The sequence below is a fragment of the Diadema antillarum genome, unplaced genomic scaffold, assembly GCF_040938485.1.
Source record: "Diadema antillarum isolate AM-2024a unplaced genomic scaffold, OU_Dant_1.0 scf00000205, whole genome shotgun sequence".
NCBI lineage: Eukaryota > Metazoa > Echinodermata > Echinoidea > Diadematoida > Diadematidae > Diadema > Diadema antillarum.
The window spans coordinates 1,959,825-1,976,864 of record NW_027271094.1 but is presented as its reverse complement, the minus strand read 5'-3'; the positions used below and the strand labels follow the sequence as shown (position 1 = coordinate 1,976,864).

Sequence of the window (17,040 nt, the reverse complement as noted above, 5' to 3'; positions counted from 1 at the left end):
CTTTTTTATATCGAAAATGTACACGTGACCATCCATGGTTGCCAGCTGAATGAGAGTTACGGTTCGATCTGGACGATCTTGGAAAAAAAAAAAACATTTGTAAGTTTGGTCATCATGTATTCGACAGCTTGATCTTAATTAGTGTTTGTATCTAAAAATTGTGACACTACAATGTCATCTGCGCTGAATGTATACTTTAAATTTATACACTCTTGTAAAAGCCCCTAATTGTTGAGGTACCTCCGTTGCTTAAGGATTTCGAGTGTTGAATTAGGCCTACTAGTCAACATCGACCCGTAAAACTTACCGAAATATACTCCCTCGCAGTCGACAGCAACAACCTTTTCTCTGGGTGCCGCTTTCTTCAGGATAGGATCCAAGATGGCGTCCATGTCTTCTGGAGTTTCTACCACACGTGCGTCCTCAACGATGTCGATAATCTCGCGCATTCGTGGCTGATGCTTCCTACAAGCAGTAAATTTTCGCTTCATTTCTCTTCCGATTTCCTCTTCATCGAAGCCCCGGTACAGCTTCAATTTCCCGCCGGAGAACTCACAGTACACTCCAGCGAGGCAGTCATCAACGAAGCGACGCAGGGAATTTGCGTCTTCTGAGAAGCCAGTTGCTTTGAGGCGCCATAGATTGATGAATGTGGGGAGATCGACCACGTTCCAGACGGACAGTATCTGTCGGATGGAGATGAGGAGTTTGGCCGACTGCAACCGACTGCGGCCCTGCGGAGCTTGAAGCTGATCAGTGGTCATGTCCATGTAGCCAGCTGGAGAAGAGAAGGCAGCAGGACGTGGGGCTGTTGTGACGTCACGTTGCACGGTAAACACGTTCCACTTACTATTTCCTCTCTGATGTTGTACGGGCAAATCAGACATCTTCTCGAGAACCATGATCACCCGGTCCCCTGCAAGAATAATGGAAAATTTGTACAATATATATTATATCACTATCGCCTCCTCATACTATAATAATTATTATGGTAATTTCTTTTTTTTTATGCCACAGGGTCTGTTGAAAGCTGTAATTTACAACAATCAACAATCATCAATCAATAACACATAAGTCTAGTTTGCTTGGGTACTGAAGTCATTGTGTTGGCTATTTTTGGTCATGTTTTATGAACAAGTTTCAGTGCGTAACGCCTCAAGCCTTTAATTCTATGATCTCCATTCCCTCGTCTTGTTGAATAAATGCGGATTTACTCTTTATATCAAAAATATGTAAATTGCTAAGCTTTCTTACAATTTCAGATGTAGTCTCATAAAGACAGAACCACTGGATGAGGAGACTACTAGAGGTAATGACGTATGTGTGAACATCAATATAATGTAAATATAAAGAACATTCCACATAAAATTCAAATTTCTAGCATAATGAAAGAGGACTTGTCTAACCGATTTCAGAAAGCGGGGGGGGGGGAATTGCCACCCTTATGTCAGTATCAAGTTGATGGAATGTGTATTTTTTCATGAAAAATTAATTGTTGTGGAATTTTCTTTATTTTTCATGTTGTCCACACATACGTCATAAACCGCTAGTAGTGTCCTCATCCAGTGGTTCCGACACCAAAAACTTTGAATTCATAACTTTTGCATTGATTGTCCGATTTTCCTCAAATTTTCACTGATGTATTTTTCCAATGTTGCCGCTTTCACTCAATTTACGTTGCTCTTTGGGTTAGGGTTAATCTCTGCCGAATCGGTGTTGGAAAATGGAAAATTAACAATTTGAAATCATAATTTATTTGGCTTTAAGTATGTCCGATTTTGTATTTCATTATGATAGAGTGAAATAGTCAGAACAGAACAGTTTTCATACAGGGCATGTGCGGCAATAAAAGTGATTTTTTGTTGTTGTTGATAGCGTGAATAGACATGGAGACTGCAATTTTCGCCTACGTACCAGCGAAGAGCTTTAACCCGAGAGTACCGACGAACTCCTTAATTTGTATTTGGAAGAAATCGCTTGACTTGCCATGACATCATGTGCTCAGCTGCTGCCCGGGTTCAGCGCTGTCTCTTCCGTAGTACTTGTACATAGTACAGCGCAGTGTGCATTTTTGCAGCCAAGCCGTAAACTGGCAACATATCACTAAATGATTCGTGATATGTTGCCAATTTCCTGTCTGATTTTAGGGAATCTTTTTGGCTTTAGATAAGAAATACGGGATCTCGGGTGAAATTATTTGTCAATTATCGATTAGTAGGAACAGAACACTCCCCCATTGATAAGAGAAATTACAGAAAGAATGTTAGAAAGTCGAGAAGAAGAAAGGAAATAAGCAATGATACGAGGTACGCTGGCCTTGAACAGCATAGTCTGGTTTCCAGACCCTTTGCCAACTGGACTTTGACCAACTTAAACTATACTAGTTTTCGACGTTGAGGGCGTCAATATCCTGAATAGCGAAATAGTATGAGCAGAGGGTCTGGAAGCGAGACTATGAACAGCAGGAAATGGAATCACTCAATAACACGGTGATCTTAACTCCACATCTATAGCTACAATTTCTTTGTGTGTGTTTGTGTGTGATTGTGTGTGTGTGCATGTTTGTTGTTTGGTCGATTGTTGGTAAACAGGTTCTATGTTCGTGGTGTGTGTGTGTGTGTGTGTGTGTGTGCTTATGCGCTTGTATCTGCTGGAGTGAGGTATACTTGGAGTATGATTTTATGCCTATAGAGTGGGAAGTGTTGATGAGGTGATTCGGGCGATGGAGGAGTAATGTTGATTTATAGGTATGGATTATAAAGACATTGATCATGTATACATTTTGTATAGCTTTTGTATGTATGTGTGTATATTGGTATGTAGGTTTCTTGTTGACCCCTTGAAAATAATTGACTATTATTTACTACTTACTGCTGAGACAAGTATATGAATGCAGTTAATGGGTGTATTTTGTATTGTTTATTTTACACATATATTGGTTTTGTTGACCCATTATCAAGAATTGATTTTATTCTTTAATAATCATTGCGGAGTACATTTGTGAAACAGCTACAGTGTATTATTTGTGTATAGTAGAATAATTAGAAATTGACACAATGACAGTCCTAAGAATTACTTTGTAAAATTTTGTAATATGTTTGAAATGTCACGCAGCTAGTAACAATAACTGAGTGTTCAATTATAATCAAGGATGGATGATTGAATCGAAATGAAATATTGTTTGAAACAATATGTCGATGATGTGATTGGTTGTGCAATACACCTCGATGAGGTAATCGATTGCGCATTACATCTCACTGAAGCAATTGATTGCGCATTACATCTCCATGAGGCAATCGGTTGCGCAATACATTTCGGTGAGGCAATCGATTGCGCAATTCATTTCGCTGAAGTCTCGCCAATATCTTACCCAGGTTGGTTGTCATCAGTGTTAAATCGAGTGTGATTGGAATATCCATGGAGCTACGTAGCTCCATGGAATATCTAACAATAATTTACAAAATGATAGCCATGAGCCACTAAATTACGGTCAGTTAAATGACACCCCCAAAACCGACTTCAAAATATTGATGATACAAATGTACACAGGTCCTATCAAATAAAGTATTCACGAACAAGTAGCACATTGCATCTTGATGTCAAAATTGATGGATATCGCAAAATGAATAGGACCATGCATACAACTTAACAAACTTTTCTAAGTTGTCATAAAAGTGCTATGCAAAGCAGATTTTATCATTGTACATATAAAAAAGTTGTATAAAATAATATATATATTGTATTAATAAAAAGTTAATACTTAGACATAGATTAAATATCTTCTGACTTCCAAGAATGTTGATTTCTGCTGATGCAGCATATCACAAATTCGGGAACTGTTTGATCAAAACCTGTTTTGCGAATATCTGATCATTTATTTTTTTTTTCAGTTTGCGCGCACCCATAAAGCCCTAACCCCCACTTCCGCCCCCCCCCCCCCGAAAAAACAACAACTTTCTTTTCTTTTCTGCTGCTTCAACTATAAAGTCAGTTAAAATACGTGTCACAGTTGTCTAATGTCACGTCATCATATACCTTTCAATGACTGATGCAGAAATTCACACAGTAGCTGGACAAGTCTCATGGAATAAAAGCTCATAATCTTTTAATCATAATATAGTATTGGCTTTGTGAAAATATTCTGATGTTGAATTTCTGTCAAGAAAAGTTTTGGAACTGTATTCCATAAAAGCTGTCTTGCTGTTGTGAGCTGGGGTGCACTTGGTTATGGCAAGATGTATACCATTAGACATTGTGATGCTTATTTTCGCAGACTGTGGACATCACGATTGCAGATTTTTTTTTTTTTTGAGTGGGGCTTAGTGAGGGCAGAAAAAAACTAAAATTAAATGATTAAACACACTTTAAACATACATGTATTTTGATCTAACAATTTCAGCATTTGCGCTGTGAACACCCATTCACATCAACAGAAAAGTCATCAAATCATGAATTTTCACACGAAAGTAAATTGGCTGTTAGTGGGCCTTTAACGAAATCTGAGCCGTGACCTCACATCACAGAGGTGTTAAAGGACAAGTTCACCCTCATAAACATAAGGATTGAGAGAATGTAGCAATATTAGTAGAACACATCATTGAAAGTTTGAGGAAAATCAGACAATCCGTTCAAAGGTTATGAATTTTTGAAGTTTTTGTGCAGTACCCGCTGGATGAGAAGACTACTGCAGTGTATGAATAACTTAGATGTCACATGCGTACAACAATATAAGGAAAATATAAAGAGAATTTCACAAAATTCCATCGTTTGAAAAATGTACATGCACATTCCCTTGACTCGTTACCGATAAATGTTATGGGTAATACTATTCCCCCTGCCTTTAGAAAGATGCAAGTCAATTGCTCTTTTATTATGCGAAAAAAGTGAAAATATGTTGAATTTTCTTTTATATTTTCTTTATACTGTTGTACGCATATGACTCACAAGCTGTAGTAGTCTCCTCATCCAGCGGTTCCAACTCAAAAATTTAAAAAATTCATAACTTTTGCACCGATTATCCAATTTTCTTCAAACTTTCACTGATGTGTTCTACTAATATTGTTGCATTTTCTCAATCCTTATGTTTATGAAGGTGAACTTGTCCTTTAAAGAATGCAATGAAATTTTGGATGGGAGTGAAATGTTGGGTTTCAATGCTTTTAGTAACAGTAGAAGCACTTTAACATAGGCATAGACATGATCCTGATTGCTATAAACATTCGAAAACCAGCTCTTGTTCTTGATTTCACGTATGGTGTACTTTTTTAATCTGTAATCACGGTAATGATTATAATTTTCTCTATTATGCTGTGTGTCATGTTTTCTTTCATGCATTGTCATGTTTTTTTTGCAGCCGGGCACTGTCCCCACGAAAGCCCTGTCCCTCAACACCAATTGTGGCGTGTTGCCTCATCACCTGTACGACAGTGCCACAGACGCCGTGCGTTCGTTGGCGGTCCGCGGGTGGTACCTGCCCAGTAAAACTGGCCATGATTGTCTCTTTCTTCGCCGTATCAATGCAAGAAGAGAGCCAAAATCAAGAAAATGAGGAGTGTTCGTGCTGCTGCGGATCACCTGGAAAAACAGTACATCGGCAAACTAGGGGTACAGTACGGTATTGCACTCCTTCCAAGAGCACTGCACGACGATAAAATGATCACGGACGAAAAATTATGTGATGTTCACCATATGGCACATTGAACTCAATACTCAGGGAACGCCCATTTCGCAGTCATGGGAACAACTCATTCAATGTTTTCATTGGGCCACTGTAGACACGTAAGATATCAAATCAACGTTGGGATTCTCAAGTGTACATGGGTATTCCCAGAACCAGACAAGAACACGCTTGATTATAAGATACGTTCACACGCTAAAACTTAACTCTCGATGATTAGCTTCGATTAGTCTCGAAAGTTAGCAATCTCAAAGTTTAGTCGATGATTAGAACCACAAGACATCTTTCGGGTTTATGAAACCAGCCACGGGGGGTGGGGGGGGGGGGGTGGGGGAGGTCCTCACTCGTAGTTTCGCTCCGTGTGGACACACCCAGCCAACAACCCCATATGGGGCCCACGTGGGTAAACATGGGTAAAAGGTGGGCAAACTGGGTTGGAGTTGGGCAAGGGCTACTCGAGGGTCATCCTTCAAGGGTCCCTTGTAGGCAGCCAAGGGCAGAGATGTGAAAAGTTGATAGGCCTATAAGTATGGGTTTCTCATATCATGCTTGTCACTTGGGTTTCACGTGCGTGGGCACAGAGAAGGAGCATGATGGGTTTTTGTACGGCTAGCCCTGCCTTTTTTATGTGAGTGTCTGTGCGTGTGTGTGTGTGTGCGATTGTAAGCGTGCTTGCGTGTTTGTGTATGTGTGTGTGTGTGTGTGTGTGTGTGTGTGTGTGTGTGTGTGTAGGGCCTATACAGTTGGTTGCTACTTTCACCAAGGAGGTACTAGTACCTCCTTGCTTAATCATACATGAAGGGGCCCCGCATGTGCTTCAGCTGAATAAGGATTCAGATTCTTTTACAAGATTTATTTTGAATTTTAAAGAGAAAAGCAAGAGTGTATAAGAGATCAAATCTAAAGGTTAAATAATTGATTTAGTTTCAAAATGTTATTATGTAAGCTCAGACAATATTAATAGTTTCGGTTATACGTACATAGAGAACTTACTTGATACACCCATTATAATTATCATTGCCCTGCTCAGCTCGGCCTTCATGGTCGTGCTGGTCTTCCGAGAGGTCCGACTTCACATGAAAAATTACAATAATCGAAACTCCATACAATGAAACTGATTATACACAAACTTACTTTCACATAATAATGTAACAAAATATCTATACATCAGTACAAAATCAACTAAAACAACATTACATTTAAAAAAAACCTTGTGAAAATGGTACCTCCCCCCCCCCTCCCCCATACCGACTGCCAATATACCCTCCTCCACCCACAGGAATCCCCATATAACATTATCGTTAACATAATCATACAGAAATACGTCATCATAGTCATGACATCCAGTGTAAAACATAATTATTTATTGCTTTCTTAAAGGAATTACATGATGAAGAAGATATTTTATCCAAGGGAACAGTATTATACATGGATGCCCCACGGTATGATGAACATGCGTCTACAACATTCTGTTCTAGGCTTTGACAGTGTTAATCTTCCATAAGATCGTAAAAAATAATGAGATTCAAAGTCAAATCGGTCCAATAAATAAGGAGCGCTGAAATTATTAAGAGTTTTAAATACCATTAGCAAATATGCTTTAAAGGGTGTGTACAGTTCTGGTCGAGGTGAGGATTTAGCTTTTAACGTTTTTCAAGATATTCAGAAACCACTCTATGAGATGTCAAAGAGCATGCAATTCTAAGGGGTATCAAAAGTTTATTTGATGAAAATCGGTTTTGAAATGGCTGAGATATCCAAAATCAAGGTGAAACAAAGAGATCCTAATAAAAGGCGTGGCCTGTCGCCTTTTATTATTATCATCACTTTTTTGGACATCTCAGCCATTTGAAAACCAATTTTCATCAAATAAACATTGAATCTTTCTTAAAAATGCTCTTTCATATTTCACTTAGGAATGTTCAAAACATGAATCCCCACCTCAACCAGTACTGTACAGTCCCTTTAAGGATTCCCAATTTAGTGTCTGATGAATAACCTCATTCGAAATATGCATTATACGGACTGACTCTCGGGATCATTCTCCACGCTCTGTTCTGTAATTTCTGCAATCGATCAGTATACTTCTTATGGGCAGAATCATAAAGTACATCTGCATAATCAAACGAAGGTTTAATTATAGAGTTGTAAATCATCATCATACTTTGCTCATTCAAATTGAAACGGAGATGACCCAAAAAACCTTATCAAATTACTTATATTCAAACACAACAGGTGTCATATACATAAAAAGAAAAAAATCTTAATGATATTTATGAATTTGGAAATGGTATGGTATGGTATGGAAATTTATTTCCGTAAATATAAAAATCAACATTACAAATCATGTGATACAAAAACTCATAAATAATACGGCTGGATAGCCTCACTCAGCGAAGAGGACCATTATGGTCCCGCTGTTTTACAGGAGGGTCCAGTATCAATTAAAGTAATACATTTTCTTCAATTAAACAACAAATCAAATTATAAACAATGAGAAGAAAAAAAACACAAGAAAAGAAAAGAAAAGGAGAAAGCAAGAAATTGAAAAATATACATTTCCCATTAATTTATGTATTAGTAATCTGTCATGTACTGAGTTATATCAAACATAAGAAGAGTTGTGCTCTTGCAGTGATCGCTTGAAAATATCTATACTGGTTGCCTTTTTTATTGACAAAGGGAGTGAATTGAACTCCCTACTACCTCTGTATGAAACCATTCTCTTACAATAATTTGTTCTTGGAATATTAAGGTGTAAATTGAAATTAGACCGCAATGAATACGAATTTCGTCCTTGGGTTCAAATTTATCGGTCAAATAAGACGGTGTCATGTCATGTAACGCCTTGTAAACTAATTGCAGTAGATGCTGTTTACGTCGAGAGACAAGATAATCCCATTGGAGAGTTTGGTGCACTTGATGGGTAGACGTGTGAGAATATGGATTTATGTTAAAAATTACTCTTCCAGTTCTATTCTAAATGGAATTATGTATCACAAGCAACGCCACGTGACTAACCAAAAATCTAAAGGCGAGTGACCAATCTTAAATCACTTACACATAACGACAGTCAAAATCTGCAATTTTGCCCTATCAACTTGCATTGTTTAATTTCTACAGCTTGCTTAGAATGCTGACTTAGACATTAAAAATCAAGAGCATCTATAACTGTATGTAGACAGGAGTGTGTATACTTTGAATGGGAATGTATCACAAGCAACGTCATGTGACACCGAAAAAATCTACAGAATCAATAAAACACCAAACTAAGTATAAATGCGTGAAAGATAACAACCACGGAAATTTGTACTTTGATAAGATCGATCTGTATAAGTAAACTTCTATGGCTTGAATGATTATATTACCTACCCTGCCAAATTTGCATAATTTTGACTGTCTGATTTATAGGAATGATAATAAGCCACGTTATTCATCAAGTCGAAGAAGCCGCTTGTGAACCGATGGAACGTGGCACCTTAAAGGAGACCTCCGGATGATTTTCAGACTTTTACATTTAAACACTTATAAATTAGGTACACTGAGTACAGAGTTTCAAAATTTATAGCGATTGGCATGAGGAATAAGAATGTTTTCAAAATTTAAGACAAATTACAATGAACATATAATGGAATTACGCGGCTAGGTTTCTGAAATATGTGAGGCTCCTATTTCTATCAGCACTGTTCAGCGTAATCTGTGTAAGATTTTTCAGAGTATTGGTTTTTCTCCTCAAGAACCGCAATGAATTCCACAAATGTATATGTGGAGCTGTCGATTCATGTACTACACGATGTTAAAATATGAAAATCGTCTGGAATGCCCCTTTAATTAAGTATACAGTCCCATCAAAACGGACTTATCGTCCTGTAAGCTAAACGATACAAGAAACATAACAGATAATGCATACATGTGTCTGGTTTATGTATTTAGAATTTACAGATATTTGTGCTAAACCGTTAATTTCCCATCCATTCGTCTTTACAAATACACACTCTTTGTTAGATCGGATGTGACTGCATTAAAAACAACAGCTACTTAATAAATAAATCCCATCACGCAGTCGGAAAGTTTTCTGCTCGCAAATCAGTCCGGGGCATGATAGAGATGTGTCCTTAGTAGGCCTATCTCTACGGTCATGAGCCGTCACTGACTTCTAGGGAGAATAGGTCTAGAATTCTTCCTGATCGGCTGCTTGCACTTTCACTTTCATGACGGCGTCCTCGCACTCGGCATCGAAGTAGACCCGCCAAAGTGGACTAATCATTCTGCAAGTAAAACCGACATTAAATCACAATTACTGACAGGTAATATGAAATAACCTGTATTCCAACTGACTTCAACATCCCCCCCCCCCCCCCCCGCCCGCGCGCACACATACACTTTTGGCTCTTAAAACACTCCCCAACGAATCCCATCAAAGCGTGCTGGGGAGGGGGGTGCTGTACCATTGCCCTTGATCCCCCTCCCATTGTGTGTGTGTGTGTGTGTACATGGGGGGGGGGGGGGTCAATTACAAGAATAAGAATCAAGCGTAAAGACAATTCAACATAATCATTTTCACTTTCCTATCATAATAAAAGAGCAGAAACACAATCATTATCCTTGTCATATTATGTCAGTAACAAGTCTAAGAAATGTGTACTTTTAACAAGAAATTGAATTTTTTAGAATTTTCTGTATATTTTCTTTATTATCGCAGTAGATTATTTGATGTCATGATCTGTAGTAGTCTTCTGATCCAGCGGTCTCGTCACAAAATTTCAAAATTCAAAACTTTGAACGGATTGTCCGATTTTCCTCGAACTTTCACCGATGTACAACCCCCGTCTTAACAGGCCAAGAAAACGCAGGTAGCCTCGGGGTAGCCTCCGGCGAAAATTGTTCTCCGGAGAAGATTGTGTCTGTTACGACGCAATTAGGCCTATACACTGTGGACAGTCTCCGCGGAGACCCTCCGGAGAAATCTTTACCCCGCGGTCGACCAGGGTAGACGCGGGATAGCCTCCGGAGAACCGTCGGAAAATCGCCGGAGAAGGTGTCTGTTAAGACGCTCGCGGGATAAATCTTACTCGGAGTTGTGATGTGACCAGCGCTGCGCCACACAAACCCTAGAACTTTCACTGTTATTATGTGTTGGACGCCATGCGAAACACAGCGACTTCTGCAAAGCGCGTCTTTGTTAGTAGCTCCATGGTTACCTTATGGTCTTCACACTCATCGAGTGCTGTAGATTGAACGGTATCGTAGTGTAGGCGTGCTCTGATTGTAAAACATGTGACTTTTTTCATGACATACTTTATAGAGAAATAAAAGGCGTTTGCTCGGTAAACATAATTACATGTATTTTAAGAAGAAAAAAAACCCAGTAAGCCTAATTCAAACGCCTAGGTAGATTAGGGCCCACATGCCTGTATCAGTATAAATGTCCGTGCACAATGTCAAATGCTTCCATTTTTAGAGTATTATGTGTAATGTTATTGGCCAAGAAGAGGGTATTCTCCCCGGAGAAGGTTTTTGAGCTGCACTCGGCGTCCAACCCGTGTTTATGGAATCTGAGTAATGTAAACACGGGGTGATTCTTCGCCAGAGAACGCCCTGGAAGGTCTGTTGTAAAGACGGGGCTTGATATTGCATGCATTCACTCAATCACATGTATATTTGCGTTAATTCTCCTTTAAGTGCAGTGTCCTTACCCATCCAGGGTCTGATACACATGAGGGACGAGACAAGCTGGATCAGCGGCAGCGTAATTTTTCATGTCAGCCGTCAGAGGGCGCCGTGCCCAAAACTGCTTATCGCTCGTCATCCTCTCAAAGATGGCATCATCTTTGAAGGTTGTGTCTTCCCCAAGAACGCTACACATCGCCTTTTGTCCGATGCGATAGGGTCCTCCAATCTTATTGCACTGCTCCATGATCGTCGAGTAGGCAACCTGGTCAGACAGAGATAAATGAAGTGTGGATGTACATATAATTATTGCATAACAAAAACAACTTTTCATTAAGAAGATTTCACAATCTGGCCTAAATTGGGGAGATTCCTGTGGTTGTTTTGATATTTTGAACTACAATGTATCACATGTAATTAGGTGCCGTAATTAATCCAAGCAAATGCAAATTGCTGCTGTACATTTGTACCTCCCATGGTGACAACCACAGAACAAACACATGTGTACAGACGTCAACTCTTTGTATGGCTATACCAAAATGTCCGATGGTCTATCTTACCGATGTGTCAAAAACACCAGCCAGCTTAATGCCGAAGTTAGCTCGGAGAGCTGCCGAGTCGTTGCGGCAGTCATGAATGACCTTCGATAGGGAGAATGAAGGGATGAAGGGTAGTCAATCTACAAGTCTGCAACATTTGGCACCACCAAAACGACAGTTACATTTCACATTATTTTTCATAAGTAAACTATAAAAAAAACTGCAAAAAAAAACATAAAAAACAAAACAACTGAAAACAGCTCAAACCCGAAAGTAAATTAAGAAAAGATAAACATCATTCAAACGACAGTGAATAAAAATATATCCGATTACATTTAGCTCATTAACACAACACCGCTTGAAACCAGTAGGCCTACCCAGCACGATTATGCTATTGTTAAGATTGGAGAAAAAATTGCGAACTGTTTTCCTCCTAAATATTATTTTCAAGGTGGTGTAGAAAGTGGCGGACAAAATTAATCATGAATATAAAAGCCCGACACTTGCGAGTTTTCTCCAAAAAAAAAAAATACTGAGTTTCGATGGCTTTCTAACAATCAACAGCACAGGCTTGAGAAAAAAACAAACACTTACATCCTTAAAATTGAACAATCAACATGAGGCCAAAATAAGATGGCTGCAAGTATCGTCTAATCATAATGACTAAATGGGCCGACAGGGTCCTCATTGTTTTCCTCTATGACAGGAAGTTGTCATCATTATTTCACGATGAATTGAAAATGACTGAATAATATTGTTTTTTTCTGACGTGGATGCAAATCAGTCAATGAATACTTTAAAGCAAAGAATTAGTCAATAACGATGAAGTGCCTTGAGTGGGACACAACCATTGCAGCCAGCAGATTCGAAGCGGGGATCTCGTAATTCATAGTTCATTGTTGTTGTTATATTTTTCATCTGACAAGATGGCTGGGTATTCTTTAATCAGCTGCACTAACTGGTATAGGGTCTAGTTGTGAGTACTTTGGGTGGACCATTTTATCGCGTTATGCACCTTGGTCTTTGAGGTGGATGAATGAAGCGGGATCTTTTAGGTGCATGAGTTGTGACTCTCTCATACACGGGACCTCCATTTTATGTCCTACCCGATGGACAGAGTGTTCAGCCTTTATACAGGCACACAAAATTGCTGGTTAAAACTCATTTGGATTCGAACCCGCGCCCGAACCCGAGCCATTCGATTGGAAGGCACATACGCTACCGTCTTATTAAATTAATGAGATTGCTCTTATCAACTGATAAATTACAGCAACTGATTCACTTTACTGCTGATAACAACGTGACGTATTTTGTCTCTCAACGAAAACTGACATAGAACCACAGTGTAAAGCACTCCACCTACCTTGATGGTGTTAGGATCCTCTAGGAGCTGTTTTAGTTTCCCAGACTGTAAAAGGTCTGGGTTCTTCTTAATGTCGAAAATGAATACACGACCATCCATGGTTGCAAGCTGAAGAAGAGTTATGGTTCGATCTGGATCACCTTGAAAAGAATAACATTTTGTAAGTTTGGTCAGTATGTATTCGACAGCTTGATTTTAACAGTGTTTCATACAAATATTCGTGTCATTACATCTGCTCTGCGGGAACATTATACATTGTCAGATAAGCCCCTTATACCATGTACAACTGTTGAGGAACTACCTTTGCTTTATTTCGAGGGTGGAATGACTAGTCAACATCGATCCGCAAAACTTACCGAAATTTAGTCCCTCGCAATCAACAGCAACAATGTCTTCTCTGGATGCCGCTATACGATCCAAGATGGACTCCATGTCTTCTGAAGTTTCTACCACATATACGCCCTCGATGATGTCGATTATCTGTCGATTTCGAGGCTGCTGCCCCCTACAGGCAGAAAATCTTCGCTTCATTTCGTCTTTAATTTCCTCTTCGTCGAAGCCTTGGAACAGCTTCAATTTCCCGTCGGAGAATTCACCGTAAACTCCAGCGAGGTAGTCATCGACAAAGCGACGCATTGCATTTACGTCTTCCGAGAAGCCAGTAGCTCTGCGGCGCCAGTGTTCGATAAATGCGTCGAGATCGACCTCGATCCACACGGACAGTATCTGTCGGATGAATGCGAGGAGTTTAGCTGTTTGCAGCCGATTTCGGCCCTCGGGAACCTGCAGCTGGTCAGCCGTCATGTCCATATAGGCAGCTGGTGAAGAGAAGGCATCAGGACGTGGGGTTGTTGTGATGTCACGTTGCACGTCAAACACACTCCACTTACAGTTTCCTTTCTGCTTATGCTCCGGCAAATCTGAAATCTTCTCGAGAACCATGATCACCCGATCCCCTGCAAGAACAATGGCAAAATTTGTGCAATATGTATGATTATTGACCACAATTATCAGTGGTTAGTGACTACGGTATAGTGAATTGATTATTAGTGATAGATTTGGTGTGACATGCTCTGTTGAAAACAGTGATTTACAATAATCAACCATCATCAATCACGTACAAATAAGACATTCTCTGACACATAAGCTAGTTTGATTGGGTACTGAAGTCCCAGGCCCGAATTCACGAAGGTGGTACAATCCATGGTTTTAACCATTGACAAACGTATGATGCGCCAAGTGTCGCATGGCCTATTTCGTCGACGAAATGTTCATTTCTTTACGAAATGTTAACATTTCGTTGACGAAATGATTATTTCTTTTCGAAATGACTGATTTCGTAACGAAATAGGCCATGCGACACTTGGCGCACAATACGACGTTTGTCCATGGTTTAAACCATGGACAAAGATTGTACCACCTTCGTGAATTCGGGCCATTAAGTTTACATTCTGCATCACAAAACCATCAATAAGTCGTCAGACATGAACCTTTCTTAAGGGCAAATTCTGAAAGCGCAGACTCTATCATAAGCTTTAAAATGATGTATAATTCAGTACATGGACTTTCCCTATAACCTATCTTAATGATAGACCGCAAATACACATTGGAAAAGTGTTTTACGAAAAAAGAAACTTTGAAGTTTAGGGCCTATTCAAACGCTTAATATCACCAAGCTGTGCTCTGTGCAATGTATGGGACAAAACACGAGGTGTACAACTCCATAGCAAATACAATAAGGGATTATCAGATTATAAAGCTGAAATTGTGCATATTCTGCAAGCAAATTTGATCCTAGACTAGTAATAACTTTTAAAGCAGCAGCATCATCTTTTCAAGTTATTACAGTTGAAAGTGAAGAATTTATAAAGGGTTTTAAAGAAATTCAGTGGCTGATGGGGGTGGGATGGGGCCCGCGCTTCCTTTAATCTAATTTCTTTTTTTTTTAAGAAAAGAAAAGAAGAAAAATTGTCATTGTCTTTTTCGTTTAAGTGGATAAATACAATAACAATGTTCTAATTAAGAACTTTCATCATTTTCAGATTAACCTTTCGGAGTAACGACGCTTCTCTTTTTCAAATGAACGAACCTTTCGAATAACCAACCCTATTTCATTTTCGGATAACGAACCTTCGGAAGGAAGAATCTAATTTCATTTTGGGATCAACGAACCTTCGGATCAACGGAGGTACAGGGAATTTGTGTTTCGGAATTGTGAACCTTCGGAATCACGAACATCACCCGTGTGTTTGTGATGCGTTGACCAATATTGCACTACTGGCTATGTAGCACTTCGTCATATACTTCTCAACGCTTGTAGAGAGATTTAACATTCATGATTTCATAACTTTCTAATTTCTTAGTATTCTGTTTGTCTGATTTTACATTTTATATCAAAGCCAACTTGGACCCCTGTTACACACACAGACACGCACGCACGCACACACACACAGGCAGTACTAAATTTGGTCTCCTTTGGATGGGTATAGTCTCAGGCCAGCCATTGTTTTTGCTCACCGATCTATTTCATACCACAAATCATAATAATGGGTATATTCTTGAATTATTATTTTATTATAGGTAAAGTTAGTTTATTTTTCTTGCATACAGCTCCGAACTCCTATACCCTAACCCTAACCACATCTTTTCTCTTCTATCAACTTTTCCCTATTCAGGTATTCCCTTCTTTGTCCCTGAAATCCGTTTTCTGTCGTATCATATTCCCCTTGTGTTGTCCTCAGCGGCCAAAATGATATAATGAAAAAAAAAACGCGGAAATTTAATGGCTCGGTCACTAATGCCTTTACGAACTGCTATACGAGTCAAAACAACCATACTCATCAACAGGTGTTAATTCGAACCCTCTGACCCCCCCCCCCCCCACACACACACACACACAAGACACAAGCAAACAACAACAACATTATAACTTTTGCCCAAAACTCCAAATGCAACAGAAGCTTCTTATTTTAATCCTATTCTATTTTCTGTAAACAGAGTGATCAGTTACGAGTCTGCCGTCTTTAAAGTATAGATACGAGTAATAGGATGGAATCCCTACTTCTACGGATGAAGTCATTGAAGTCATCTTCGGCACTCATCACCCTCCCTACTGCCCTGGAGCTACGGCGGTCCATCCGAGCACTGTCTCCACGATAGTCGTGTGCCTCAACATTAATTGTCACGCAATGCTTCCACATCTGTCTCACAGTCCCACGGACGCCATGCATTCGTCGTCGATTTGCGGGTCGTGCTCCCTCAATACCGGCCATGTCTGGACGTTCAGTTTCTCACCTGTACCTGTAAATGCACTGCTTAGTTTTCAACTACCTGGGCTTGTGTTAGTCTCTTGTTTGCCGTCAATGAAGTAAGCTAAAATAAAGATAAAATCGTAGTTCGTGCTACGGATCTTTATGGGCTATGGGATACACACTGCTCCTGCGCAAGTAAAAAAAAAGCGTAAATATGACATTGCACTACATCTAATAGTACTGCACACGGATTTAAAAATGAAACCCCTCACTGACGAAAAATATTCTGCTGTCAATCATGATACCCGTTTCTCGCGGAACACCCATTCCATTGACCTTCAGTCAGCTGTAATGTATCAATTAATGACACCGAGGGATCCTCGGTACACGGGTATTCCCAGAACTTACGTGACTTAAGAACCGGAATGGAAATAACATGCTTGGTTTCATTTCCTCACTGCCTGAATGTGAAGAGCTTTTCAACAGTGCACGCACGCACGCACACACACGCGCACACACACACACACAAACAAATGACAT

General features: G+C 39.5%; 1 protein-coding gene across 1 annotated transcript; it reads right to left on the bottom strand.

The window, feature by feature from the left end:
- Nucleotides 1-9,848: 9,848 nt before the first annotated feature.
- Nucleotides 9,849-16,629, bottom strand: LOC139724037 (uncharacterized). The gene is made up of 6 exons (XM_071635235.1): nucleotides 16,311-16,629; nucleotides 13,606-14,205; nucleotides 13,250-13,389; nucleotides 11,908-11,988; nucleotides 11,374-11,612; nucleotides 9,849-9,945 (listed from the first exon to the last, which is right to left on the bottom strand). Exons 1-6 carry the CDS (start codon nucleotides 16,519-16,521, stop codon nucleotides 9,849-9,851), a joined length of 1,368 nt encoding a protein of 455 aa, XP_071491336.1. The 5' UTR covers nucleotides 16,522-16,629.
- Between the last annotated feature and the right edge of the window lie 411 nt (nucleotides 16,630-17,040).

Excerpts from the sequence above, each read along its gene's own strand:
- LOC139724037 (XM_071635235.1), bottom strand. The coding sequence starts at position 16,521 with ATGGCCGGTATTGAGGGAGCACGACCCGCAAATCGACGACGAATGCAT. Across the intron at positions 14,206-16,310 it reads CAATGACTTCATCCGTAGAA|GGGATCGGGTGATCATGGTT; the intron begins GTAGGGATTCCA and ends TTGTTCTTGCAG. Across the intron at positions 9,946-11,373 it reads GTGTATCAGACCCTGGATGG|AATGATTAGTCCACTTTGGC; the intron begins GTAAGGACACTG and ends TTTTACTTGCAG.